Raw genomic sequence first — 27,306 nt, forward strand, 5'->3', positions numbered from 1 at the left:
CATGAGTTGATAGGTTGAGAGTGGCTGTCTCATTGGTATTCTGCACCTATGTTACCCCTACCTTTATCATGGGGGGCCGGCTGCATCCTGCAAGTTCATTTTCACATGTGTTGGCTGGTGGCTTTTTTCTGGGTAATTTTTTTTCTTTTTTTTCTTTAAATTTATGTCCTTTTTCGTGAATTATTGTAAGGCTATTTGCCCACGGGACAACGTACCCGCAGATTTATGCGCGGAAAACCTACAAATTTATCTGGATTTTCTAGATAAATCCGCAGGTTTGCACAAGTACAGACACTCCCCATGTTATCCTATGGGATTTGGGGAGTCCTGTATCAATGGTGCGAGATGTGCGGCTGTGGAACATGCTGCGTATGTCCCGCAGCCACACATAACTGCATGTCAATTATTCTTGTGGAAATATCTGCAGAATTCCCGTTCCTCAACTATGGAGATATAAAGCGGGAATTCCGCAGGTATGTCTGCACTTGTCCCACAGGTTTACCACATCAAAAATGCTCGGAACCTGCAGCTATGGATAGCTGCCGATTCCAGGGAGATGCGGGAAACAGGCACTTTACATGCAAAAAGGGGGGCTTACATAGACAGGTACAATAATCATGAACAGTTCAAGGCACAGAGTGGTACAGGAGGGTAGAGGATCTTGCCCACGAGGGCTCACAGTTTATAGGGGATAGATGAGGATACAGTAGGTGAGAGTAGAGCTGATCGTGCATCGGTGTAGTGGACTGAGTGTTACTGCAGGTTGTAGGCTTGTCTGAATAGGTGGGTTTCCGGTTCCTTTTGAAGGTTTCCACTGTAGGCGAGAATCTGATCTGCTGTGGTAGAAAGTTCCACAGTATGGGGAGGCATGAGAGAAATCTCGTATGCAATTGTGGGAAGAGGAGATAAGAGAGGAGTAGAGAAGGAGATCTTGTGAGGATCGGAGGTTGTGTGCATGTAGGTACCTTGAAACTAGGTCACAGGTTTACGGAGGAGACAGGTTGTGGATGGCTTTGTATGTCATGGTTAGTGTTTTGAACTGGAGTCTTTGGGTAATAAAAATAGATTGGCAGAGAGGAGACAGGTGGATTAGCTGGGCAGCAGAGTGTAGGATAAAATGGAGAGGTGAGAGTGTAATGCGGGCTTTACACGAGTCGACCGATCGTGCGATTTTACGATCGATCGCACCCGCCCACGTCATTTGTGCGTCACGGGCAAATCGCTGCCCGTGTCACACAAAGTCATGAAACCCCCATCACACGTACTTACCTGCTGAGCGACCTCACTGTGGGCGGCGAACATCCTCTTCCTGAAGGGGGAGGGACGTTCGGCATTACAGCAACGTCAAACAGCCGCCGGCCAATAGAAGGGGAGAAGTGGAGATGAGCGGGACGTAAACATCCCGCCCACCTCCTTCCTACCGCATAGCCGACGGGAGCTGCGGGACGCAGGTAAGCTGTGTTCATCATTCCCGGGGTGTCACACTGAGCAATGTTTGCTACCCCGGGTGCGATGAACAACCAGCGCCATTTTAATTAAACAATTTTTTTAAAACTGAGCGACGAGTACCCGACTAACGATTTGTGAGCGATACTGCGTCGCTCGGTGGTGTCACACGAGACGACGTCGTGAACGATGCCGGATGTGCGTCACGAAAACCGTGACCCTGATGATGCATCGCACGATAGCTCTTCTCGTGTAAAGCCCGCATTAGAAGGGAGGTCAGAGAGCAGGAGTTTGCAGTAGTTGAGCTTGGAGTTAATAAAGGCATCCACATTTGCCAAATTGCATACATTTTAATGTAGAATTCGATTTGTAGTAAATTTATTCTCCGCAAATGTACTATCTCTGATGGTCTATGGTTTAGAGATGTAAGAACAAAAGAAATAAAAAATGCAAATGATCAACATCACACTTCTCAGTTTTTCTCAGTCACCCAAAAGACCGTCTGTCCCTGATATGGTCTTCGACACCTCTATTCTAGGCATTTTCACTCTACACCCTCACAATGTCAGGATCTTAAGAAATACACATGCAATGATATCTTTGACCAAGATATGGCTGGCAATTCTAGCCGAGCGTGATGACGCCCATCTTTATTTTAATGCCATGAGTAAGAAGAAGTACTGAGGACTATGGGGAACAGTGAGGGCTGGAGGAGACTGTAGAGGTCGGCGGTGATAGTAGTATAATATTTTTGTGTATTAATTTTTAGCCCCCCCCCCCAACTGGCTATCATTTTGCTGAATTCCCATGGAGCAAAATACAAAAAACCCTCTAATCTATAGAATACTGTACATATTTTTCTTAAATTCAAACTAAACTCCACTAAAATAAATTCACCGATATCTAGTAACAAACAAGTCACTTTAATTGAAATTTAAAAAATCCAATAAAAAAGTCACCCAAAAAGAAAAAGGTATATTTATGAAGCTCAATGCACCACATTTCTACCATAATTTGTGGCAAAAATGTGAGTGTATGAGTGATTGTTATTTTTTTCAGTGGCCTCATTCTGTTCTTCATTGAACTTATTATTATTATTATTATTATTATTTATTATTATAGCACCATCAATTCCATGGCGCTTTACATGTGAAAGGTTTGTACATAATAGGGACAAGTACAATAATCATAAACAATACAAGACATAGACAGGCACAGGAGGATAGAGGTCTTATGAACAAACTTCTATTTACTCTTTATTTGAAAAAAAAAAAATAAAAACCCAGTAGTTCTACAATTGTTGTTTTTTTTTGCATTTTAACTCCTTCACTCCAGGGCAATTTACATTTTTTTTTTTGTTTTTTCCTCCCCTTCTCCCAAGAGCCATAACCTGTATTTATTTTTGAGTAAATATATCCATATGATGGGGTTTTTTTGTGGGACGAGTTGTATTTTTAAATTACACCATTCATTCTGCCCCACATTGTACTGTACGTAAATTGGGGAAAAAAATTCCAAATGCATGAAATTTGAAAAAAAGTGCAATCTCACAATTTTTTTTTAAATTATTTACCATGTTACTGCATTTTAATGCAATGTTGCGGCAATAAAAAAATGTAATTCTTTAATTTTGATTTTTGTCACTACGCCCTTTACGAATCAGAATAATTAATTTTATATTTTGATAGATCTGGGATTTCTGAATTCAGCAACACCAAAAGCGTTTTTTAATTTAATTTTAAATGGGTGAAAAGAGGGAGACTTGATCTTTAACTCCTTAACTCCTGGGTGATTTTCCGGTTTTTTGGGGGGGGGGTTTCTTTCCTTTTATTTTTCCATCAATATTGCCACATGTGGGCAGGTTTTTTCCAGGATGAGTTTTTCTTTTAAATGAATTTACAAGTTTTACCTTATAGTGTACTGGAAACCGGCAAAAGAATTCAAGTGTGGAAAAATTGCTAAAAAAGTGCAATTGTATGATAGTTTTTGGGATATCTCATTCAACGGGTTCACTATATAGTAAAAATGATGTGTTGGAGTCATGCCTCAGCTCAGTACGAGTTTGATGACACCAAATATTTAAAGGTTTACTTTTATCTAAGGAATTAAAAAAATTCAGAATTTTAACCATAAAAGTGGCACACTTTTCACACCATTTTCCGCGACATGTAGCATTCTCATTTTTTGGAATCTATGGCTCAATGATGGCTTACTTTTTCAATTTCATTTGACATTTTTAATGGTACCATTTTTGGGCAGATGCTACGTTAAGATCGCAATTTGCGACAACCAAAAAATGTAATTTTGGCGTTTTGGAATTTTTTTTTAGCTATGCCGTTTACCTGTCAGATTAATTGATTTTATATTTTGATAGATCAGGCATTTCTGAATGTGGTGATAGCAAATGTGTGTATATTTTTTTAACCTTTTCATGTTCAAGGAGGCGAATGGGGGTGATTTAAACTTATACATTTTTTTTATTTTTTAAAACTTTTTTTAACTGTTTTTTTAATTTTACTAGCCCCCAAAGGGGACTATAAGGATCAGTATTTTGGTTACTCTTTCATTTCTGTTGATCACAACTACACAGGTCAGATCAACAAAAAATGCTCATCTCTTGTAACAGCGGCTGATCTGTTGAGTCATAATAGTACAAGAGACATCACATGATCCTGTGCTACCATGGCAACTATTGGCTCCCCATGATCACACCATGGGGCTTCTGATGGTGGTGCGTGAGTGCACAATCCCCAATGCGGGCATTTTAGTCGCACTGTCACATTTTGACAGCGCATTTTAAGGGGTTAACAGGAGAGGGTGGATCCCCCAGTCATGCGCTTATCTTGTCTTGTCTTGTCTGTGTATCAAAATAGGAGTAAGCACATGCATTTTTTTACGAATTATTTAAATAAACAATTTTAAAAACAGCTTGTGCCCCCCCCCCACCCCCTCCGATTTTGATACCAAGCAAAAATAAAGCCTGACAGCTGTGGGCTGATATTCTCATGCTGGGGAGACCCATGTTTATTGGGTCCCCATAGCCTAAAAATATCAGCCTACAGCTGCCCAGGTTTGCCGCATCAGCTAGATGGGACAATTCTGGCACTTTACCCAGCTCTTTCCGATTGTCCAGGTGCAGTGGCAATTGGGGTATTAATGAGTTAATCACAACTCACAGCTGCCACTAACCATTGGATTAGCAAGGGAGGTGTATTTGAGACCACCCTATTACTAATCTGTAAGGGAAAATAAATAATAAAAAAACACTTTAATCAACGTGAAGCACACAACTTACCCTCTTTCACCACTTTATTAACCCCCAAAAGACCCAGGAACGACGTAATCTACACAAAATTCCATAACAATTGCAGCTTTGCTACATCTGAACAGACAACAAGCGGTCATACAACATGATCACCCGCTGTGGACTTCAGGCAGAGACTAAGCCAAAGCGATGACATCACTCAGAATATTTGCAATGACAGCTGGAGGTTCTCACTGTCCACCCGTGACTGTAGGTAACCTGACCTCAGGGGACCTCAATGAACTCAGTGACCTCAAATTGGCTGAGTTCACGAACCTACATCTCCTGGAAGAAACCTGTGGGTTTTTTTACCATATGGAAAAAGAAGGGTGCAAAGGTCCTTCATCTGTGCTCACTTCAAAATCATGATTTGCTTCACACATCAGGTCCTGCTGCTACTGCCACAGTAGCTGCAACATGTGCAGAGTGGAATTCCACTGTGTTGATACATCGCATATCATCCAATTAACCGATAGGCTAAAAGTAGTTTGTAGTATTGTAAGTCGACTAGCCATGAGGAGAGAAAGGCAGAAGTGAGCACACACTTACTGCTCCTTCTGCAGCAGCACATCTAGCCAAGGAGAGTGGGCTAAACAAGTCTGTACAACCAGGTTCATATTGTGTGCCATGCAAGACACATATGGGTTTTGTCCAGGCATACAGCTGCTTACAGATTTGCACCATTGTTGCACATGGCCTTCCCTGGCTCAAGGTTCAGTGGAGACTGCCATGGATCAAACTTGACCTGGATAGCGGACCACAACTCGGCAGCTGTCTGATTGCATTCTCCGATAATTTCAGCAATGCCTGATTGTGTTGAGCCCTGGCTGAGCTGTTTGGAGGTGGGGGGATTCTCCCTGCACTCTTGGAACATGTGTTACATTAAGGGAGAGGTTGATGGTGCAGGTGGAGGCCCTAGAGGAGGTGGAGGAAGCAAAAGTGTAAGCGATAGATCCAGAAATTTGTCCCGAAAGCCTTGGGGATTTCAACACTTGTGAAGAAGACCCTTCCCCACATGCCCCCACAGCCACCAGAGTAACTTAGTGGCCGATCAGCAAGATGTAATGTCCCTGGCCAAGCTTGCTCTTGCAGGTGTCAGTATTAAAATATCCCCTTGGAGATACAGAGATGTTCAAGCAAAAGGTAATCTTGGCTGTAATATGATGGTGTAGTGCAATCACAGCTTTATTAGAGAAGTAATAGCTACTAGGCCACTGCTACTGGGGGACTGTGACAGCCATGTTTTAGAGACCCTCTGTATCCACCAGGCGGAAAGGCAGCATTTCCGTGGCCAACAGTTTTGATATGGGGAAGTTCAAGCACTTTGCTATGTCATGTGTGGTAGGAAATGGTCTTTTATGTGGCCAAAATTGCGGGACTGAGGGCTGGCTGCAGTGCTGAAAGAGGGTGGAGTAAGGTGTATTGATCAGTGGACTGTGGGGGAGTTGTAAGGCTTGGTGTCTCACATGGATCAAATACACCAGGCACAGTCTTTTCTATAATATCTGTGGACCCTCACTCACCCCCCACTGTAGAAGGTACACAAGATGAGGTTCTGTGGTCGCATACCTGTGTTAGAATAGTTTTAGTAAAAAAGATTGATCCAGCTCAGCTGTTTATGCATGTCAAATTATTAGAATTTTTGCCTCTAGTCAGTCTTTTATGACATTGGCCGAAAACGGATGTTTGGTCATCTTTTGCGGTCTCAAAAAATGCTTAGTCTAGGCAACCCTTCCTACAAACTGCAGACCTGCAACCGCTGCTGGACACAGCCAGAGTTGAGGCTGAGTATGTAGTGCACCACTAACAATACCTATACATGTCTTTCACTGCATAATTTTGAGCAGGGAATTAATGTTGCAAAAAAAAGCTTTGTAAAAACTTCCTTACCATCTTTTTTAGGCCAGCTACTAACAAGCAACAATATATATAACTGTTGGCAGAATTTTGACCAAGCAATTAAAATTGCCATTATTCACTTTTTAGATACTTCACTACCGACTTTTTTAGGCCAGGCACTAAGTAGCAATACCTATAACTGTATCATAGTATCAAAGTATCATAGTTTTTAAGGTTGAAGGGAGACTCTAAAGGCTGCTTTACACCAGGCAATCTATCGTGCGATAGATCGTCGGGGTCACGGTTTTTGTGACGCACATCCGGCATCGCTGGTGATGCCGGCCTGTGTGACACCTCCTAGCAACGCAGTATCGCTCACAAATCGTGAGTCGGGTACTGCTCGTTAGGTTCCATAATATCGGTTACTTTAGTTGACCATCATTTCCGTGGTAGCACACGTCGCTCCGTGTGACACCACGGGAACGATGAGCAGCTCACCTGCCTCCCGCGGCCGCCACCGTCTCTATGTGGAAGGAAGGAGGTGGGCGGGATGTTTACATCCTGCTCATCTCCGCCCCTCCGCTTCTATTGGCCGGCGGCCGTGTGACGTCGCTGTGACGCCGAACGTCCCTCCCACTCCAGGAAGTGGACGTTCGCCGCCCACAGCGAGGTCGCACGAGAGGTAAGTATGTGTGACGGGGGTTACTACCTTTGTGCGACACGGGCAGCGATTTGCCCGTGACGCAAAAAGGACGGGGGCGGGTACGATCGATTGTGAAATCGCACAATCGGTCGTACCGTGTAAAGCAGGCTTTAGTCCATCTAGTTCAACCCGTAGCCTAACATGTTGATTCAGAGGAAGGCAAAAAAACCCCAATGTGGCAAACAAGTTCCAATGGGGAAAAAATTTCCTTCCTTCGTCCACATCCGGCAATCAGACTAGTTCCCTGGATCAATACCCTGTCATAAAATCTAATATACATAACCGGTAATATTAAATTTTTCAAGAAAGGCATCCAGTCTCTGCTTAAATGTTAGTAGTGAATCACTCATTACAACATCATGCGGCAGACAGTTCCATAGTCTCACTGCTCGTACAGTAAAGAATCCTCGTCTGTGATTATGATTAAACCTTCTTTCCTCAAGACGTAGCAGATGCCCCCGTGTTCCAGTCGAAGGCCTAGGTGTAAAGAGATCTTTGGAAAGGTCTCTGTACTGTCCCCTCATATATTTATACATTGTGATTAGATCCCCCCTAAGCCTTCGTTTTTCCAAACTAAATAACCCCAAGTTTAATAACCTGTCTTGGTATTGCAGCCCACCCATTCTTCTTATAATCTTGGTGGCTCTTCTCTGCCCCCTCTCCAGTTCAGCTATGTCCTTCTTATATATCAGTGACCAGAATTGTACACAGTATTCTAAGTGCGGTCGCACTAGTGACTTGTACAGAGGTAGAACTATATTTTTTTCATGAACACTTATACCTCTTTTAATACATCCCATTATTTTATTAGCCCTGGCAGCAGTTGCCTGACACTGTCCACTAAAGTGAAGTTTACCAACCACACATACACCCAAGTCTTTTTCTGTGTCTGTTTTACCCAGTGTTCTACAATTAAGTACATAATCATAAATGTTATTTCCTCTACTCAAGTGCATGACCTTACATTTATCTACATTAAACTTCAATTGCCACTTCTCAGCCCAATCCTCCAATGTACATAAATCTCCCTGTAATATAAAATTATCCTCCTCTATATTGATTACCCTGCAGAGTTTAGTATCATCTGCAAATATTGAAATTCTACTCCGCATGCCCCCAACAAGGTCATTTATAAATATGTTGAAAAGAAGCAGGCCCAATACTGACCCCTGTGGTACCCCACTATGAACTGAGACCCAGTCCGAGTACGTACCATTAATAACCACCCTTTGTTTCCTATCACTGAGCCAGTTTTTAACCCAGTTACACATATTTTCCCCTATCCCCATTATTCTCATTTTATGTACCAACCTTTTGTGTGGCACCGTATCAAAAGCTTTTGAAAAGTCCATATACACAACATCCACTGCATTTCCCTGGTCCAGGCTTGAACTTACCTCTTCATAGAAGCTGATCAAATTAGTTTGATAGGATCGATCCCTCATAAACCCATGTTGATACTCTGTCATAAGGTTATTTTTCTTGAGATACTCCAGTATAGCATCTCTCAAGAAACCCTCAAGGATTTTACCAACCGTAGAGCTTAAACTTTTCCGCCCTATAATTTCCCGGCTCAGTTTTTGTCCCCTTTTTGAATATTGGCACCACATTTGCTATGCGCCCGTCCTGCGGTACCGACCCTGTTATTAAGGAATCTGAGAAGATTAAAAATAATGGTCTATCTATCACAGAACTCAATTCCTGTAGTACTCTGGGGTGTATGCCATCCGGGCACAGAGATTTGTCAACCTTAGTGATTTCGAGGCGGCGGCGTACTTCCTGCTGGGTTAAGCAGGTAATATTCAAGGGTGAATTTATGGTATCACTGGTCATCATGTCATCTGCTATGGCATTTTCTTGTATAAAAACCGTAGAAAAAAAGTCATTCAGCAGGTTGGGTTTACCCTCATCCCCCTCTACCATTTCACCAAGACTATTTTTAAGGGGGCCAACACTATCGCTTTTCAGTTTTTTACTGTTTATGTAGTTAAAGAATATTTTAGGATTATTTTTACTTTCTCTCGCAATGAGTCTCTCTGTCTCAAACTTAGCTAACTTAATTTGCTTTTTACATATTTTATTTAATTTTCTATAATTATATAATGCCTCATCACTACTTACCCTCTTTAATTCTTTTAAGGCTTTCTGTTTTTCTTTTATTGCTTCCCTTACAGCTCTATTTAGCCATAGGGGTTTCCTCCTATTTCTAGCATGTTTGTTCCCATAGGGTATATTTTCTGCACAAGCCCTATTCAGGATGCTCATAAAAGTCTCCCATTTGCTTTGTGTACTTTTATTACTTAGTACATCATCCCAGTTTATTGCACTAAGATCATCTCTCAACCGTTTAAAATTTGCTTTCCTGAAGTTTAGTGTCCTTGTAGCCCCTCTACTAGACATCTTACTAAAGAATACATGAAAACTTATTATTTTGTGATCACTATTCCCCAAGTAACCCCCAACTTGTATATTTGATATGCGGTCTGGCCTATTGGTTAGTACAAGGTCTAGTAGTGCTCCCCCTCTTGTGGGGTCCTGTACCATTTGTGAAAGGTAATTATCTTTCATTGTTATCAAAAATCTATTTCCATTGCTGGAACTGCAAGTTTCTGTTCCCCAATTTATATCAGGATAGTTAAAGTCCCCCATAATAATTGCCTCTCCGAGACTCGCTGCTTTATCAATTTGCTTTATGAGGAGATTCTCTACCTCTTCCATAATATTCGGCGTCTTATAACATATAACACCCCTATCAGTATTTTATTATTCATTCTCCCCCCCTTATCTCCACCCACAGGGACTCTACATTCTCAGTACCCTCACATATGTTGTCACGCAGGATGGGTTTTAAGGATGATTTTACATATAGACACACACCTCCCCCTCGCTTATTTGTACGGTCATTCCTGAATAGGCTATAACCCTGTAAATTAACAGCCCAGTCATAGCTCTCATCCAGCCATGTCTATGATATCCCCACTATATCATCATTTTCTTCGAACAATATTAATTCTAATTCCTCCACCTTATTTGTGAGGCTTCGGGCATTAGTGTACATGCACGTTACGTATGACTCTGTACCTGTATTCCTGCTTACTGTATTAACTATCCTAACCCTTCCCCCCATACCACCCCCAATTTCATTACTTGTGCCCTGGTCACTATCTGCACTACATTCCCCTTCTATAAAGTGAATACCCTCGCCCCCCATTCCTAGTTTAAACACTCCTCCAACCTACTAGCCATTTTCTGCCCCAGCAGAGCTGCACCCTCCCCATTAAGATGCAGCCCATCCCTAGCATAGAATCTGTAGCCAACTGAAAAGTCGGCCCAATTCTCCAGGAACCCAAAACCCTCTTTCCTACACCAATTCCTGAGCCACCTGTTAACCTCCCTGATCTCCCTTTGCCTCTCTGGTGTGGCTCGTGGCACAGGTAGTATTTCCAAAAATACCACCTTTGAGGTCCATGCTTTAAGCTTACAGCCTAATTCCCTGAAATCATCTTTAAGGACCTTCCACCTACCACTAACTTTGTCATTTGTGCCAATGTGTACAATGACCGCTGGGTCCTCCCCAGCCCCTCCCAGTAATCTGTCAACCCGATCAGTGATGTGCCGAACTCGAGCACCAGGAAGACAACACACTGTTCGGCGATCCCTGTCTTTGTGACAGATTGCCCTATCTGTCCCCCTAATAATTGAGTCCCCCACTACCAGTACCTGTCTTGCCTTCCCTGCACTCCTATTCCCCCCCCTTACTGCAGCAGACACTCCTCTGGCGTTCAGAGGTCATGCCTTGCTGCAGCAATGCTACCCCTGTTATGACATCCCCCTCATCTGCCAAGTTTGCAAACCTATTGGGGTGTGTCAGTTCAGGACTAGCCTTCCTAGCACTTTTCCCTTTACCCCCCTTTCTAACTGTCACCCAGCTACCTACCTCACCGTCCTGCCGCTTCCTACTACGATCCTCCCCCACATCTGACCCAGCAAGCTGCTGCTCAGTGAGCAGCAAACTCCTTTCCATATTGCTAATGCATCTCAGAGTTGCCAGCTGCTCATTTAGATCCAGTATCTGGGCTTCCAAACGTGCAACTTGCGCACATCTCGAACAACAGTATGCACCCTCGAACGGATTTTCAAGGACTGCATACATGAGACAAGATGTACACTGGATCGCATGTGTTTGTGTTAATTTTCAGCAGGCAATTAAAATGGTCAAAAAACACTTTTCAGATATTTCCATAGCTACTACTTTAGGACAGGAACTAACAAGCGACAATGTTTATAACTACAGTATGTTCGCAGAATTTTGAGCAGGCAATTAAAATTAGCAATAACCACTTTTTAGATTCTTCACTTGCTAGTTTTTCAGGCCAGGCACAAACAGTGACAATACCTCTAACTGTGTTTGCAGAATTTTTACCATGCAATTAAAATTGCCAAGAAACACTTTTAGATACTTCCTTAGCTTTGTTTTAGGCCTGGCACTAACAAGTAACAATACCTATAACTGTGTGTGCATACTTTTGAGCAGGCAGTAATACGTAGCATTACTTATTTACATGCTTCACTGACAACTTTTTAGGAGTTATTACAAGAACAAATCCCTATTTTGATCATGAAATGTGTGGATTTGTGGCACACACACACACACCTTACCCTACACTGCACGTCCCTATTATAAACTATCACTATCCTATCTAGCTCAAATACCTAGCATTAAACCGCTAAGTAAGCTCACTGTTCATTAGCCCCAGTGGCAGCACCTACCCTAATGTTTGATATTCACAAAATGGTGTAGATTCAACATGTCTGCGATTTATATGCACTTAGACATGTGACTTAGGCAACCAATCACAAAATCCCTTCTGTATGAACCTTGTGGATGTTTGCTGTGATTGGCTGAAGCAACATCCACAAATAAGGTTAAGAAAAAAATGGTGCCACGCACCGAAAGGCTTCTCCCAGCTCAAAGTCCCTACCTTCTCCACTTATTTTTTACATCTCACATCAGACAACACTACAATTTTATCTAAAAGCAGAAAATTCTATAAAAAGGATTTTTGGAAACGCAGCCAGCATTCAGGAGCAGAAGATGAAAAAAAACAAACATACCCGACTTTTGGGGAAAGTGCTCGGGGTTGCCGAGCCTGAATAAATAGGATAAGGCTCGTACAACATTTGAAATAGGCGAATCTTTACCAAACAGGTTCGCTCATCTCTACTCATGTGTCGGGCACTTCTTTGAGGTCCAATCCATGGTGTTTTGGTGGCAGTAAAACACTCAATCTTACTTCTTCCATCCCCTTCTACCAACCACGCATAACAGAGAGGGGATTTATATCCTCTTTATCTGCTGACTATTGTGCTCCTATCACCTCTTCTTAATGGTCCTCCTCCATTTGTTCCTCAGCTCCCGCCTCTTCACGAATAGTTCGTATGGTACAATGAGTCCCACTTAATCTCTGTACTCCCTCCTGTCACCTGCCACCCACCTGTGCGACGACAGTCTGGATCTTAGAGATACCAGTCTCCTTTCCACATTCTCCTTGGCTTCCCCCCTTCCTCTGGAACCACCACTAGAGATGAGCGAACCGGTCACAGTTCAGCTCGAGTTCGGGTCGCCGAACGGAGGTCTCGTTCGAGTTCGGTTTGGCGAACCGGTTCGGCGAACCACTCGAACCGCATAGGAAACAATGGGAAGCGATCACAAACACATAAAAACACCTAGAAAACACCCTCAAAGGTGTCCAAAAGGTGACAAACAACTCACAACACAACACAAACACATGGGAAAGTGACAAGGACATATACTCATGCGAAAACAAAACAGCTGGACGAGGAAAAAGAGGAGACACAGATATAGGCATGGCATGCCCTTCTAAAATCATGTAAAACACTGCAAGGGGACTCCAAGTGGAGTCTTCCTTTTTTCCAAAAATTGGGCCACACAGACACCTCTTCAGTGGCAGCACTTGTGTCCCAGTTGTACACTTTACAGGTAGATTTGCATCAAGCACATTCAAAAATACGCCATTCTTAACTGTCCCCAGGATGACACCAGGGTAGGTAGCAAAGTCTTTGCTGAACCATGACTTGTTCATCTGGGCTCCTTTTAAAAAACACAGCAAGCAAGGGTTACTACAAGCGTAGTCTCCCTTTTTTCCAAAAATTGGGACACACACACCCACCCCTTCAGTGGCAGCACTTGTGCCCCAGTTGTACACTTCACAGCTAGATTTGCATCAAGCACATTCAAAAATACGCCATACTTAACTGTCCCCAGGATGACACCGGGGTAGGTAGCAAAGTCTTTGCTGAACCATAACTTGTTTATCTTGGCTCCTTTTAAAAAACACAGCAAGCAAGGGTTACTCCAAGCGGAGCCTCCCTTTTTTCCAAAAATTGGGCCACACACACACCCACCCCTTCAGTGGAAGCACTTGTGCCCCAGTTGTACACTTCACAGCTAGATTTGCATCAAGCACATTCAGAAATACGCCATCCTTCACCGTCCCCAGGATGACCCCGGGGTAGGTAGCAAAGTCTTTGCTGATCCCAGCTCTGTTCATCTTGGATCATTTTTAGAAACACTGTAAGCAATGGTTACTCCAAGCGGAGTCTCCCTTTTTTTAAAAAAATTGGTCCACACAGACACACCATCAGTGGCAGCACTTGTGTCCCAGTTGTACACTTCACAGCTAGATTTGCATCAAGCACATTCAAAATTCACAAGCATTTACTCTCCCCAGGATGACACAAGGGTAGTAAATTCCTTGTGGATCCATGACTTGTTCATTTTGATGAACGTTAGTCTGTCCACATTATAACTGGACAGACACGTGCGCTTATCTGTCAGCACACACCCAGCAGCACTGAAGACACGTTCAGAGACAACGCTGGCAGCTGGACACGAAAAATTCTCCAAGTCGTAAGTGGAGAGTGCTGGCCATTTTTCAAGATTTGAAGCCCAAAATGAGCAAAGCTCTATTTGCAAAGTCATGGCATCAATGTTCATTTGGAGATACTCCTGTATCATCCTCTCCAGCCGTTGACTATGTGTCAGACTTGTTGTCTCTGGTGAACTTGAAAAAAATGGTCTAAAAAAATTATGAAAAGATTCAATAAAATTGCTGTAACCAGCACCAGATACGGTGCTACTGGTACGGGTAGATTGTTGAAGATGACGAGACCATCCCATGTTTGTCAAGTTACAACTGGGAGATTCACTCCCTGCACCAAGATTGTTTGGTGGAAAGCCGAGCTAAGATCGAGTAACAGCTTCTGCTGATACTCCTGCATACGTGCGTCCCTTTCTATGGCTGGAATTGTGTCACAAAATTTGGACTTGTACTGGGGATCTAATAGTGTGGCAACCCAGTAGTCATCATCACTTCTAATTTTGACAATACGAGGGTCATGTTGGAGGCAGTTCAGCAAGAAGGCGCTCATGTGTCTGGCACAGCCATGCGGACCAAGTCCACACTGTGTTTGTGGCATAGAGGTGCTAACCGTTCTTTCTTCCTCTGACATCTCCCCCCAACCTCATTCAACAGAAATTTGACCAAGGGCTCCCTCATCCGCTGAGTCTTCCATGTCCATGGATAGTTCGTCCTCCATTTCTTCATGTTCTCCTGCACCTTCCTCAACATTTTGCCTGCTACCATGCGCCCTTGTTGATCCCTGTCCCCCATGGTCCCATGCCTGCCACGTTGGTGATGATGAACGTCTGGACCTTGGTGATGTTGTTGTCTCTTGCACATATGAATCCTCCTGTAGTTCCTCACCTTCCTGTTGTCCCACCCCCTGACTCCGAATAGTGTTTAGCGTGTGCTCCAGCATGTAAATGACTGGAATTGTCATGCTGATAATGGCATTGTCAGCGCTAAACATATTCGTCGCCATGTCGAAACTGTGCAGAAGGGTGCATAGGTCCTTGATCTGAGACCACTCCATCAGGGTGATCTGCCCCACCTCTGCATCTCGTTGGCCCAGTCTATACGTCATGACGTATTGCACCTGGGCTCGACGGTGCTGCCACAGTCGCTTTAACATGTGGAGAGTCGAATTCCAGCGTGTCGGCACATCACATTTCAGGCGATGAACCGGCAGGCTGAAAGACTTCTGGAGCGATGCAAGTCGCTCAGCAGCGGTGGTTGAATGGCGGAAGTGAGCAGACAGTGTTCGTGCCCTGTTCAGAAGGCCATCTAGGCCGGGATAGTGTGTTAAAAAAATTCCTGGACAACAAGGTTCAACACGTGAGCCATACAAGGCAAGTGTGTCACCTTGCCCAGGCGAAGGGCCGCACCCAGCTTTGCAGCATTGTCGCACATGGCCTTACCAGGCTGCAGGTTGAGTGGAGACAACCATTTATTAAACTCTGACCGCAGACCTGACCACAACTCAGCCACTGTGTGACTCTTATTTCCAAGACATTTCAAGATAAAGACCGACTGATGCCATTGCACTCTGCTGCCAGCATAGTAATGAGGGGTACGTGATTCCTTCTGCGCAGTTAGAACGCTGGTGGCCTGAACAGGCAGGCTTGGGGCGGAGGTGGAGGACCCAGATGAGGTGGAGGAGGCAGAAGCAGTGGCGGAACTTGGACAGACAGAGGATTGACCCAAAAGTCGTGGGGACAGCAAGACTTGTGCAACAGACCCTTCACCATCTATCACCATAGTTACCCAGTGCCCAGTCAGCGACATGTAACGTCCCTGTCCATGCTTACTGGTCCAAGTATTGATGGTGAATTGCACCCGTTCACACACAGAGTTTCTCAAGGAAGCGGTGATGTTGTGTGCGACATGCTGGTGTAGCGCAGGCACACTTTTCTTAGAGAAGTAGTGGCGACTGGGCATCTGGTACTGGGGCACAGGAACAGACATAAGGTCTCTAAAATCCTGTGTGTCCACCAGGCGGAAAGGCAGCATTTCGGTAGCCAAGAGCTTACAGAGGGATAAAGTCAACCTCTTAGCTTTGTCATGGGTCGCAGGAAATGGCCTTTTATTTGTCCACATCTGAGGGACAGAGATCTGGCTGCTGTGTGGAGATGGTGTTGAGTAGGGTGTCCCTGGAAAAATGCAGGTTTGTGAGGAAAGGGCAGGCGTAGACATGATGTTGCCTTCAGCCAACGTTGGTGCTATCGATGTCTGAGAGAGATGTACACACGCACTTGTTTCCCCTTCCAAACCAACTGACGACCTACCAAGCAAACTGACTTTTGCGGATACAGTGGTGGAAGTTGAGCGTGGAAAACCAGGTGTGACAGCTGTCCCCACAGTCCTAGAAGATGAAGAGCGCACGGATGCACTGGAAGGGGCAGGCGGTGGATGGTCCGCTCTGCTAGGCCGCATTGCAGCACGGTGAGGTTTTGCCCTCTACTAACAGAATCACGACAAATTTTACAGATCACATAATTTGGGCGATCTTTTGCTATGTCAAAAAAGGACCAGGCTAGGCAAGGCTTAGAGGGCATGCAACTTGCTGATCCACTCCGACTAGTGTTCAGAGGCACAGTGGTGACTAGAGTTGAGCGCGGTTCGTGGTTCGTGGTTCTCCAGTTCTAGGCTCGAGTGATTTTTGGGCTGTTCGAGATCGAACTAGAACTCGAGCTTTTTGCTAAAAGCTCGATAGTTCTAGATACGTTCGAGAACGGTTCTAGCAGCAAAAAGCAGGGCTTTTTACAGCTACAGTGAGCAGGAGCCATCGCTGGCAGCCTGCCACAAGCTGGTAACCAAGATAAACATCGGGTATCCAAGCAAAGCGCTTTGGTTAGTAACCCGATGTTTATCTTAGTTACGTGCAGGAAGCCCACACTTTCCCGCTCAGCTCGCTCCATCCCCTCCTGCCCGCGGCATGTACACATACATACACATACACAAACACACACACACACACACATCCACCCCCAAGCCCCCCCCCCCCCCGCCCCCGCCCGCCCGCCCCGCTCGCTCGCTCGCTCGGCTTACCTGCGGTGATGAAGTCCCGCCATCCCGACCTCAGCGCTGTCACTGTCCTCCATGGCCGCCGCTTGTCACATCACCTATCGCTTCCGACCCGAGACTGACACTGGCGGTGACGTCACGGACCTCTCGCGATACTTGATGTGAAGGCGCCGGTCATTGACCTCAGTGACAGGGGCTGTCAGTGTGCTGGAGATCAGCGCAGGTAATGTACCTCACTGACAGCAGCACTTGTCACCCCCCTGCAGTGACCTGGGCTGACCCATTGATGTTAGCTCAGGTTACTGCACTGCTCTCCCAGCCAATGGGGAACATCCTGCTCTTCATTGACTGGGACAGTGTGCATCGTCATGGCAACCCCTTGGATTACACCAGACCTGGATTTGTTTTTCAATCTAATAAATTGGTTAAAGAGGGAATGTTTTGGGGAGTGTTTTTTCAAATAAAAATGTGTTTGTCGTCTATTTTTTTTTATTACTGACTGGGTTGGTGATGTCGGGTATCTGATAGACGCCTGACCTCACCAACCCCAGGGCTTGATGCCAGGTGACATTACACATCTGGTATTAACCCCAAATATTACACCGTTTGCCACCGCACCAGGGCGCGGGATGAGCTGGGGCGAAGCACCAGGATTGGCGCATCTAATGGATGCGCCACTTCTGGGGCGGCTGCGGCCTGCTATTTTTAGGCTGGGGAGATTCCAATAACCATGGACCTCCCTAGTCTGAGAATATCAGGCCCCAGCTGTCTGCTTTACCTTGGCTGGTGATCCAATTTTGGGGAACCCCTACGTGTTTTTTTTTTTAATTATTTATTTAATTTAAAATAACAGCGTGGGGTGCCCTCAGTTTTGGATTACCAGCCAAGGTGAGGTTGCCAGCTGTGGTCTGCAGGCTGCAGCCGTCTGCTTTACCCTAGCTGGCTACAAAACTAGGGGGAACCCTATGTAATTTTTTTGTCATTTTTTTGGCTAAATACAAAGCTAAGCACCCCTTAGTGCCACATGAAAGGTACCAAAGGGTGTTCCACTTTTTCTCCATTTTTTTCTCCACTTTCTCTCCACTTTTTCTCCACTTTTTCTCCATTTTTTTCTCCACTTATTCTCCACTTTTTCTCCTCTTATTCTCCACTTTTTCTCCACTTTTTCTCCACTTTTTCTCCTCTTATTCTCCACTTTTTCTCCACTTTTTCTCCACTTTTTCTCCATTTTTTTCTCCACTTTCTCCACTTTTTCTCCACTTTTTTCTCCACTTTTTCTCCTCTTATGCTCCACTTTTTCTCCTCTTAATCTCCACTTTTCTCCACTTTTTCTCCACTTTTTCTCCACTTTTTTCTCCACTTTTTCTCCTCTTATGCTCCACTTTTTCTCCACTTTTTCTCCACTTTTTCTCCACTTTTTCTCCTCTTAATCTCCACTTTTTCTCCTCTTATGCTCCACTTTTTCTCCACTTTTTCTCCACTTTTTCTCCACGTTTTCTCCACTTTTTTCTCCACTTTTTCTCCTCTTATGCTCCACTTTTTCTCCACTTTTTCTCCACTTTTTCTCCACTTTTTCTCCACGTTTTCTCCACGTTTTCTCCACTTTTTTCTCCACTTTTTCTCCTCTTATGCTCCACTTTTTCTCCACTTTTTCTCCACTTTTTCTCCTCTTAATCTCCACTTTTTCTCCACTTTTTCTCCACTTTTTCTCCACTTTTTTCTCCACTTTTTCTCCACTTTTTCTCCTCTTATGCTCCACTTTTTCTCCACTTTTTCTCCACTTTTTCTCCACTTTTTCTCCTCTTATGCTCCACTTTTTCTCCACTTTTTCTCCACTTTTTCTCCTCTTATGCTCCACTTTTTCTCCACTTTTTCTCCACTTTTTTCTCCACTTTTTCTCCTCTTATGCTCCACTTTTTCTCCACTTTTTCTCCACTTTTTCTCCACTTTTTCTCCTCTTATGCTCCACTTTTTCTCCACTTTTTCTCCACTTTTTCTCCATTTTTTTCTCCACTTATTCTCCACTTTTTCTCCTCTTATTCTCCACTTTTTCTCCACTTTTTCTCCACTTTTTCTCCTCTTATTCTCCACTTTTTCTCCACTTTTTCTCCACTTTTTCTCCATTTTTTTCTCCACTTTCTCCACTTTTTCTCCACTTTTTTCTCCACTTTTTCTCCTCTTATGCTCCACTTTTTCTCCTCTTAATCTCCACTTTTTCTCCTCTTATGCTCCACTTTTTCTCCACTTTTTCTCCACTTTTTCTCCACGTTTTCTCCACTTTTTTCTCCACTTTTTCTCCTCTTATGCTCCACTTTTTCTCCACTTTTTCTCCACTTTTTCTCCACTTTTTCTCCACGTTTTCTCCACGTTTTCTCCACTTTTTTCTCCACTTTTTCTCCTCTTATGCTCCACTTTTTCTCCACTTTTTCTCCACTTTTTCTCCTCTCAATCTCCACTTTTTCTCCACTTTTTCTCCACTTTTTCTCCACTTTTTTCTCCACTTTTTCTCCACTTTTTCTCCTCTTATGCTCCACTTTTTCTCCACTTTTTCTCCACTTTTTCTCCACTTTTTCTCCTCTTATGCTCCACTTTTTCTCCACTTTTTCTCCACTTTTTCTCCTCTTATGCTCCACTTTTTCTCCACTTTTTCTCCACTTTTTTCTCCACTTTTTCTCCTCTTATGCTCCACTTTTTCTCCACTTTTTCTCCACTTTTTCTCCACTTTTTCTCCTCTTATGCTCCACTTTTTCTCCACTTTTTCTCCACTTTTTCTCCATTTTTTTCTCCACTTATTCTCCACTTTTTCTCCTCTTATTCTCCACTTTTTCTCCACTTTTTCTCCACTTTTTCTCCTCTTATTCTCCACTTTTTCTCCACTTTTTCTCCACTTTTTCTCCATTTTTTTCTCCACTTTCTCCACTTTTTCTCCACTTTTTTCTCCACTTTTTCTCCTCTTATGCTCCACTTTTTCTCCTCTTAATCTCCACTTTTTCTCCACTTTTTCTCCACTTTTTCTCCACTTTTTTCTCCACTTTTTCTCCTCTTATGGTCCACTTTTTCTCCACTTTTTCTCCACTTTTTCTCCACTTTTTCTCCACTTTTTCTCCTCTTAATCTCCACTTTTTCTCCTCTTATGCTCCACTTTTTCTCCACTTTTTCTCCACTTTTTCTCCACGTTTTCTCCACTTTTTTCTCCACTTTTTCTCCTCTTATGCTCCACTTTTTCTCCACTTTTTCTCCACTTTTTCTCCACTTTTTCTCCACGTTTTCTCCACGTTTTCTCCACTTTTTTCTCCACTTTTTCTCCTCTTAATCTCCACTTTTTCTCCACTTTTTCTCCACTTTTTCTCCACTTTTTCTCCTCTTAATCTCCACTTTTTCTCCACTTTTTCTCCACTTTTTCTCCACTTTTTCTCCACTTTTTCTCCACTTTTTTCTCCACTTTTTCTCCACTTTTTCTCCTCTTATGCTCCACTTTTTCTCCACTTTTTCTCCACTTTTTCTCCACGTTTTCTCCACGTTTTCTCCACTTTTTTCTCCACTTTTTCTCCTCTTATGCTCCACTTTTTCTCCACTTTTTCTCCACTTTTTCTCCTCTTAATCTCCACTTTTTCTCCACTTTTTCTCCACTTTTTCTCCACTTTTTCTCCACTTTTTTCTCCACTTTTTCTCCACTTTTTCTCCTCTTATGCTCCACTTTTTCTCCACTTTTTCTCCACGTTTTCTCCACGTTTTCTCCACTTTTTTCTCCACTTTTTCTCCTCTTATGCTCCACTTTTTCTCCACTTTTTCTCCACTTTTTCTCCTCTTAATCTCCACTTTTTCTCCACTTTTTCTCCACTTTTTCTCCACTTTTTCTCCACTTTTTCTCCATTTTTTTCTCCACTTTCTCCACTTTTTCTCCACTTTTTTCTCCACTTTTTCTCCTCTTATGCTCCACTTTTTCTCCTCTTAATCTCCACTTTTTCTCCACTTTTTCTCCACTTTTTCTCCACTTTTTTCTCCACTTTTTCTCCTCTTATGCTCCACTTTTTCTCCTCTTAATCTCCACTTTTTCTCCACTTTTTCTCCACTTTTTCTCCTCTTAATCTCCACTTTTTCTCCTCTTATGCTCCACTTTTTCTCCACTTTTTCTCCACTTTTTCTCCTCTTAATCTCCACTTTTTCTCCACTTTTTCTCCACTTTTTCTCCACTTTTTCTCCACTTTTTTCTCCACTTTTTCTCCACTTTTTCTCCTCTTATGCTCCACTTTTTCTCCACTTTTTCTCCACTTTTTCTCCACGTTTTCTCCACGTTTTCTCCACTTTTTTCTCCACTTTTTCTCCTCTTATGCTCCACTTTTTCTCCACTTTTTCTCCACTTTTTCTCCTCTTAATCTCCACTTTTTCTCCACTTTTTCTCCACTTTTTCTCCACTTTTTCTCCACTTTTTCTCCATTTTTTTCTCCACTTTCTCCACTTTTTCTCCACTTTTTTCTCCACTTTTTCTCCTCTTATGCTCCACTTTTTCTCCTCTTAATCTCCACTTTTTCTCCACTTTTTCTCCACTTTTTCTCCACTTTTTTCTCCACTTTTTCTCCTCTTATGGTCCACTTTTTCTCCACTTTTTCTCCACTTTTTCTCCACTTTTTCTCCACTTTTTCTCCTCTTAATCTCCACTTTTTCTCCTCTTATGCTCCACTTTTTCTCCACTTTTTCTCCACTTTTTCTCCACGTTTTCTCCACTTTTTTCTCCACTTTTTCTCCTCTTATGCTCCACTTTTTCTCCACTTTTTCTCCACTTTTTCTCCACTTTTTCTCCACGTTTTCTCCACGTTTTCTCCACTTTTTTCTCCACTTTTTCTCCTCTTATGCTCCACTTTTTCTCCACTTTTTCTCCACTTTTTCTCCTCTTAATCTCCACTTTTTCTCCACTTTTTCTCCACTTTTTCTCCACTTTTTCTCCACTTTTTTCTCCACTTTTTCTCCACTTTTTCTCCTCTTATGCTCCACTTTTTCTCCACTTTTTCTCCACTTTTTCTCCACGTTTTCTCCACGTTTTCTCCACTTTTTTCTCCACTTTTTCTCCTCTTATGCTCCACTTTTTCTCCACTTTTTCTCCACTTTTTCTCCTCTTAATCTCCACTTTTTCTCCACTTTTTCTCCACTTTTTCTCCACTTTTTCTCCACTTTTTTCTCCACTTTTTCTCCACTTTTTCTCCTCTTATGCTCCACTTTTTCTCCACTTTTTCTCCACTTTTTCTCCACTTTTTCTCCACTTTTTCTCCTCTTAATCTCCACTTTTTCTCCTCTTATGCTCCACTTTTTCTCCACTTTTTCTCCACTTTTTCTCCTCTTAATCTCCACTTTTTCTCCACTTTTTCTCCACTTTTTCTCCACTTTTTCTCCACTTTTTTCTCCACTTTTTCTCCACTTTTTCTCCTCTTATGCTCCACTTTTTCTCCACTTTTTCTCCACTTTTTCTCCACGTTTTCTCCACGTTTTCTCCACTTTTTTCTCCACTTTTTCTCCTCTTATGCTCCACTTTTTCTCCACTTTTTCTCCACTTTTTCTCCTCTTAATCTCCACTTTTTCTCCACTTTTTCTCCACTTTTTCTCCACTTTTTTCTCCACTTTTTCTCCACTTTTTCTCCTCTTATGCTCCACTTTTTCTCCACTTTTTCTCCACTTTTTCTCCACTTTTTCTCCTCTTATGCTCCACTTTTTCTCCACTTTTTCTCCACTTTTTCTCCTCTTATGCTCCACTTTTTCTCCACTTTTTCTCCACTTTTTTCTCCACTTTTTCTCCTCTTATGCTCCACTTTTTCTCCACTTTTTCTCCACTTTTTCTCCTCTTATGCTCCACTTTTTCTCCACTTTTTCTCCATTTTTTTCTCCACTTATTCTCCACTTTTTCTCCTCTTATTCTCCACTTTTTCTCCACTTTTTCTCCACTTTTTCTCCTCTTATTCTCCACTTTTTCTCCACTTTTTCTCCACTTTTTCTCCATTTTTTTCTCCACTTTCTCCACTTTTTCTCCACTTTTTTCTCCACTTTTTCTCCTCTTATGCTCCACTTTTTCTCCTCTTAATCTCCACTTTTTCTCCACTTTTTCTCCACTTTTTCTCCACTTTTTCTCCACTTTTTCTCCACTTTTTCTCCTCTTATGCTCCACTTTTTCTCCACTTTTTCTCCTCTTAATCTCCACTTTTTCTCCTCTTATGCTCCACTTTTTCTCCACTTTTTCTCCACTTTTTCTCCACGTTTTCTCCACTTTTTTCTCCACTTTTTCTCCTCTTATGCTCCACTTTTTCTCCACTTTTTCTCCACTTTTTCTCCACTTTTTCTCCACGTTTTCTCCACGTTTTCTCCACTTTTTTCTCCACTTTTTCTCCTCTTATGCTCCACTTTTTCTCCACTTTTTCTCCACTTTTTCTCCTCTTAATCTCCACTTTTTCTCCACTTTTTCTCCACTTTTTCTCCACTTTTTCTCCACTTTTTTCTCCACTTTTTCTCCACTTTTTCTCCTCTTATGCTCCACTTTTTCTCCACTTTTTCTCCACTTTTTCTCCACTTTTTCTCCACGTTTTCTCCACATTTTCTCCACTTTTTTCTCCACTTTTTCTCCTCTTATGCTCCACTTTTTCTCCACTTTTTCTCCACTTTTTCTCCTCTTAATCTCCACTTTTTCTCCACTTTTTCTCCACTTTTTCTCCACTTTTTTCTCCACTTTTTCTCCACTTTTTCTCCTCTTATGCTCCACTTTTTCTCCACTTTTTCTCCACTTTTTCTCCACTTTTTCTCCACTTTTTCTCCTCTTATGCTCCACTTTTTCTCCACTTTTTCTCCACTTTTTCTCCACTTTTTCTCCACGTTTTCTCCACATTTTCTCCACTTTTTTCTCCACTTTTTCTCCTCTTATGCTCCACTTTTTCTCCACTTTTTCTCCACTTTTTCTCCTCTTAATCTCCACTTTTTCTCCACTTTTTCTCCACTTTTTCTCCACTTTTTCTCCACTTTTTTCTCCACTTTTTCTCCACTTTTTCTCCTCTTATGCTCCACTTTTTCTCCACTTTTTCTCCACTTTTTCTCCACTTTTTCTCCACTTTTTCTCCTCTTAATCTCCACTTTTTCTCCTCTTATGCTCCACTTTTTCTCCACTTTTTCTCCACTTTTTCTCCTCTTAATCTCCACTTTTTCTCCACTTTTTCTCCACTTTTTCTCCACTTTTTCTCCACTTTTTCTCCACTTTTTTCTCCACTTTTTCTCCACTTTTTCTCCTCTTATGCTCCACTTTTTCTCCACTTTTTCTCCACTTTTTCTCCACGTTTTCTCCACGTTTTCTCCACTTTTTTCTCCACTTTTTCTCCTCTTATGCTCCACTTTTTCTCCACTTTTTCTCCACTTTTTCTCCTCTTAATCTCCACTTTTTCTCCACTTTTTCTCCACTTTTTCTCCACTTTTTCTCCACTTTTTTCTCCACTTTTTCTCCACTTTTTCTCCTCTTATGCTCCACTTTTTCTCCACTTTTTCTCCACTTTTTCTCCACTTTTTCTCCTCTTATGCTCCACTTTTTCTCCACTTTTTCTCCACTTTTTCTCCTCTTATGCTCCACTTTTTCTCCACTTTTTCTCCACTTTTTTCTCCACTTTTTCTCCTCTTATGCTCCACTTTTTCTCCACTTTTTCTCCACTTTTTCTCCTCTTAATCTCCACTTTTTCTCCACTTTTTCTCCACTTTTTCTCCACTTTTTCTCCACTTTTTTCTCCACTTTTTCTCCACTTTTTCTCCTCTTATGCTCCACTTTTTCTCCACTTTTTCTCCACTTTTTCTCCACTTTTTCTCCTCTTATGCTCCACTTTTTCTCCACTTTTTCTCCACTTTTTCTCCTCTTATTCTCCACTTTTTCTCCACTTTTTCTCCATTTTTTTCTCCACTTTCTCCACTTTTTCTCCACTTTTTTCTCCACTTTTTCTCCTCTTATGCTCCACTTTTTCTCCTCTTAATCTCCACTTTTTCTCCACTTTTTCTCCACTTTTTCTCCACTTTTTCTCCACTTTTTCTCCACTTTTTCTCCTCTTATGCTCCACTTTTTCTCCACTTTTTCTCCTCTTAATCTCCACTTTTTCTCCTCTTATGCTCCACTTTTTCTCCACTTTTTCTCCACTTTTTCTCCTCTTATGCTCCACTTTTTCTCCACTTTTTCTCCACTTTTTCTCCTCTTATGCTCCACTTTTTCTCCACTTTTTCTCCACTTTTTCTCCTCTTAATCTCCACTTTTTCTCCACTTTTTCTCCACTTTTTCTCCACTTTTTCTCCACTTTTTCTCCACTTTTTTCTCCACTTTTTCTCCACTTTTTCTCCTCTTATGCTCCACTTTTTCTCCACTTTTTCTACACTTTTTCTCCACGTTTTCTCCACGTTTTCTCCACTTTTTTCTCCACTTTTTCTCCTCTTATGCTCCACTTTTTCTCCACTTTTTCTCCACTTTTTCTCCTCTTAATCTCCACTTTTTCTCCACTTTTTCTCCACTTTTTCTCCACTTTTTCTCTACTTTTTTCTCCACTTTTTCTCCACTTTTTCTCCTCTTATGCTCCACTTTTTCTCCACTTTTTCTCCACTTTTTCTCCACTTTTTCTCCACTTTTTCTCCACTTTTTCTCCTCTTAATCTCCACTTTTTCTCCTCTTATGCTCCACTTTTTCTCCACTTTTTCTCCACTTTTTCTCCTCTTAATCTCCACTTTTTCTCCACTTTTTCTCCACTTTTTCTCCACTTTTTCTCCACTTTTTCTCCACTTTTTTCTCCACTTTTTCTCCACTTTTTCTCCTCTTATGCTCCACTTTTTCTCCACTTTTTCTCCACTTTTTCTCCACGTTTTCTCCACGTTTTCTCCACTTTTTTCTCCACTTTTTCTCCTCTTATGCTCCACTTTTTCTCCACTTTTTCTCCACTTTTTCTCCTCTTAATCTCCACTTTTTCTCCACTTTTTCTCCACTTTTTCTCCACTTTTTCTCCACTTTTTTCTCCACTTTTTCTCCACTTTTTCTCCTCTTATGCTCCACTTTTTCTCCACTTTTTCTCCACTTTTTCTCCACTTTTTCTCCTCTTATGCTCCACTTTTTCTCCACTTTTTCTCCTCTTATGCTCCACTTTTTCTCCACTTTTTCTCCACTTTTTTCTCCACTTTTTCTCCTCTTATGCTCCACTTTTTCTCCACTTTTTCTCCACTTTTTCTCCTCTTAATCTCCACTTTTTCTCCACTTTTTCTCCACTTTTTCTCCACTTTTTCTCCACTTTTTTCTCCACTTTTTCTCCACTTTTTCTCCTCTTATGCTCCACTTTTTCTCCACTTTTTCTCCACTTTTTCTCCACTTTTTCTCCTCTTATGCTCCACTTTTTCTCCACTTTTTCTCCACTTTTTCTCCTCTTATTCTCCACTTTTTCTCCACTTTTTCTCCATTTTTTTCTCCACTTTCTCCACTTTTTCTCCACTTTTTTCTCCACTTTTTCTCCTCTTATGCTCCACTTTTTCTCCTCTTAATCTTAACTTTTTCTCCACTTTTTCTCCACTTTTTCTCCACTTTTTCTCCACTTTTTCTCCACTTTTTCTCCTCTTATGCTCCACTTTTTCTCCACTTTTTCTCCTCTTAATCTCCACTTTTTCTCCTCTTATGCTCCACTTTTTCTCCACTTTTTCTCCACTTTTTCTCCTCTTATGCTCCACTTTTTCTCCACTTTTTCTCCACTTTTTCTCCTCTTATGCTCCACTTTTTCTCCACTTTTTCTCCACTTTTTTCTCCACTTTTTCTCCTCTTATGCTCCACTTTTTCTCCACTTTTTCTCCACTTTTTCTCCACTTATGCTCCACTTTTTCTCCACTTTTTCTCCACTTTTTTCTCCACTTTTTCTCCTCTTAATCTCCACTTTGTCTCCACTTTTTCTCCACTTTTTCTCCACTTTTTCTCCACTTTTTCTCCACTTTTTTCTCCACTTTTTCTCCACTTTTTCTCCTCTTATGTTCCACTTATTCTCCACTTTTTCTCCACTTTTTCTCTACTTTTTCTATGGTCGGTCTACCCATTAACT

At 42.2% G+C, this 27,306-nt stretch overlaps 1 protein-coding gene across 1 annotated transcript in view; it reads left to right on the forward strand.

Moving 5' to 3' along the window:
* The first annotated feature begins 396 nt into the window (after positions 1–396).
* Positions 397–27,306, forward strand: part of LOC142243005 (vomeronasal type-2 receptor 26-like) — a 175,116-nt gene continuing 148,206 nt past the window's right edge. The window contains exon 1 of the mRNA XM_075314884.1: positions 397–473. Within this exon, the coding sequence (XP_075170999.1) occupies positions 397–473 (77 nt within the window). The remainder of the gene's footprint in view (positions 474–27,306) is intronic.

This window comes from Anomaloglossus baeobatrachus, chromosome 1 (assembly GCF_048569485.1).
Source record: "Anomaloglossus baeobatrachus isolate aAnoBae1 chromosome 1, aAnoBae1.hap1, whole genome shotgun sequence".
NCBI lineage: Eukaryota > Metazoa > Chordata > Amphibia > Anura > Aromobatidae > Anomaloglossus > Anomaloglossus baeobatrachus.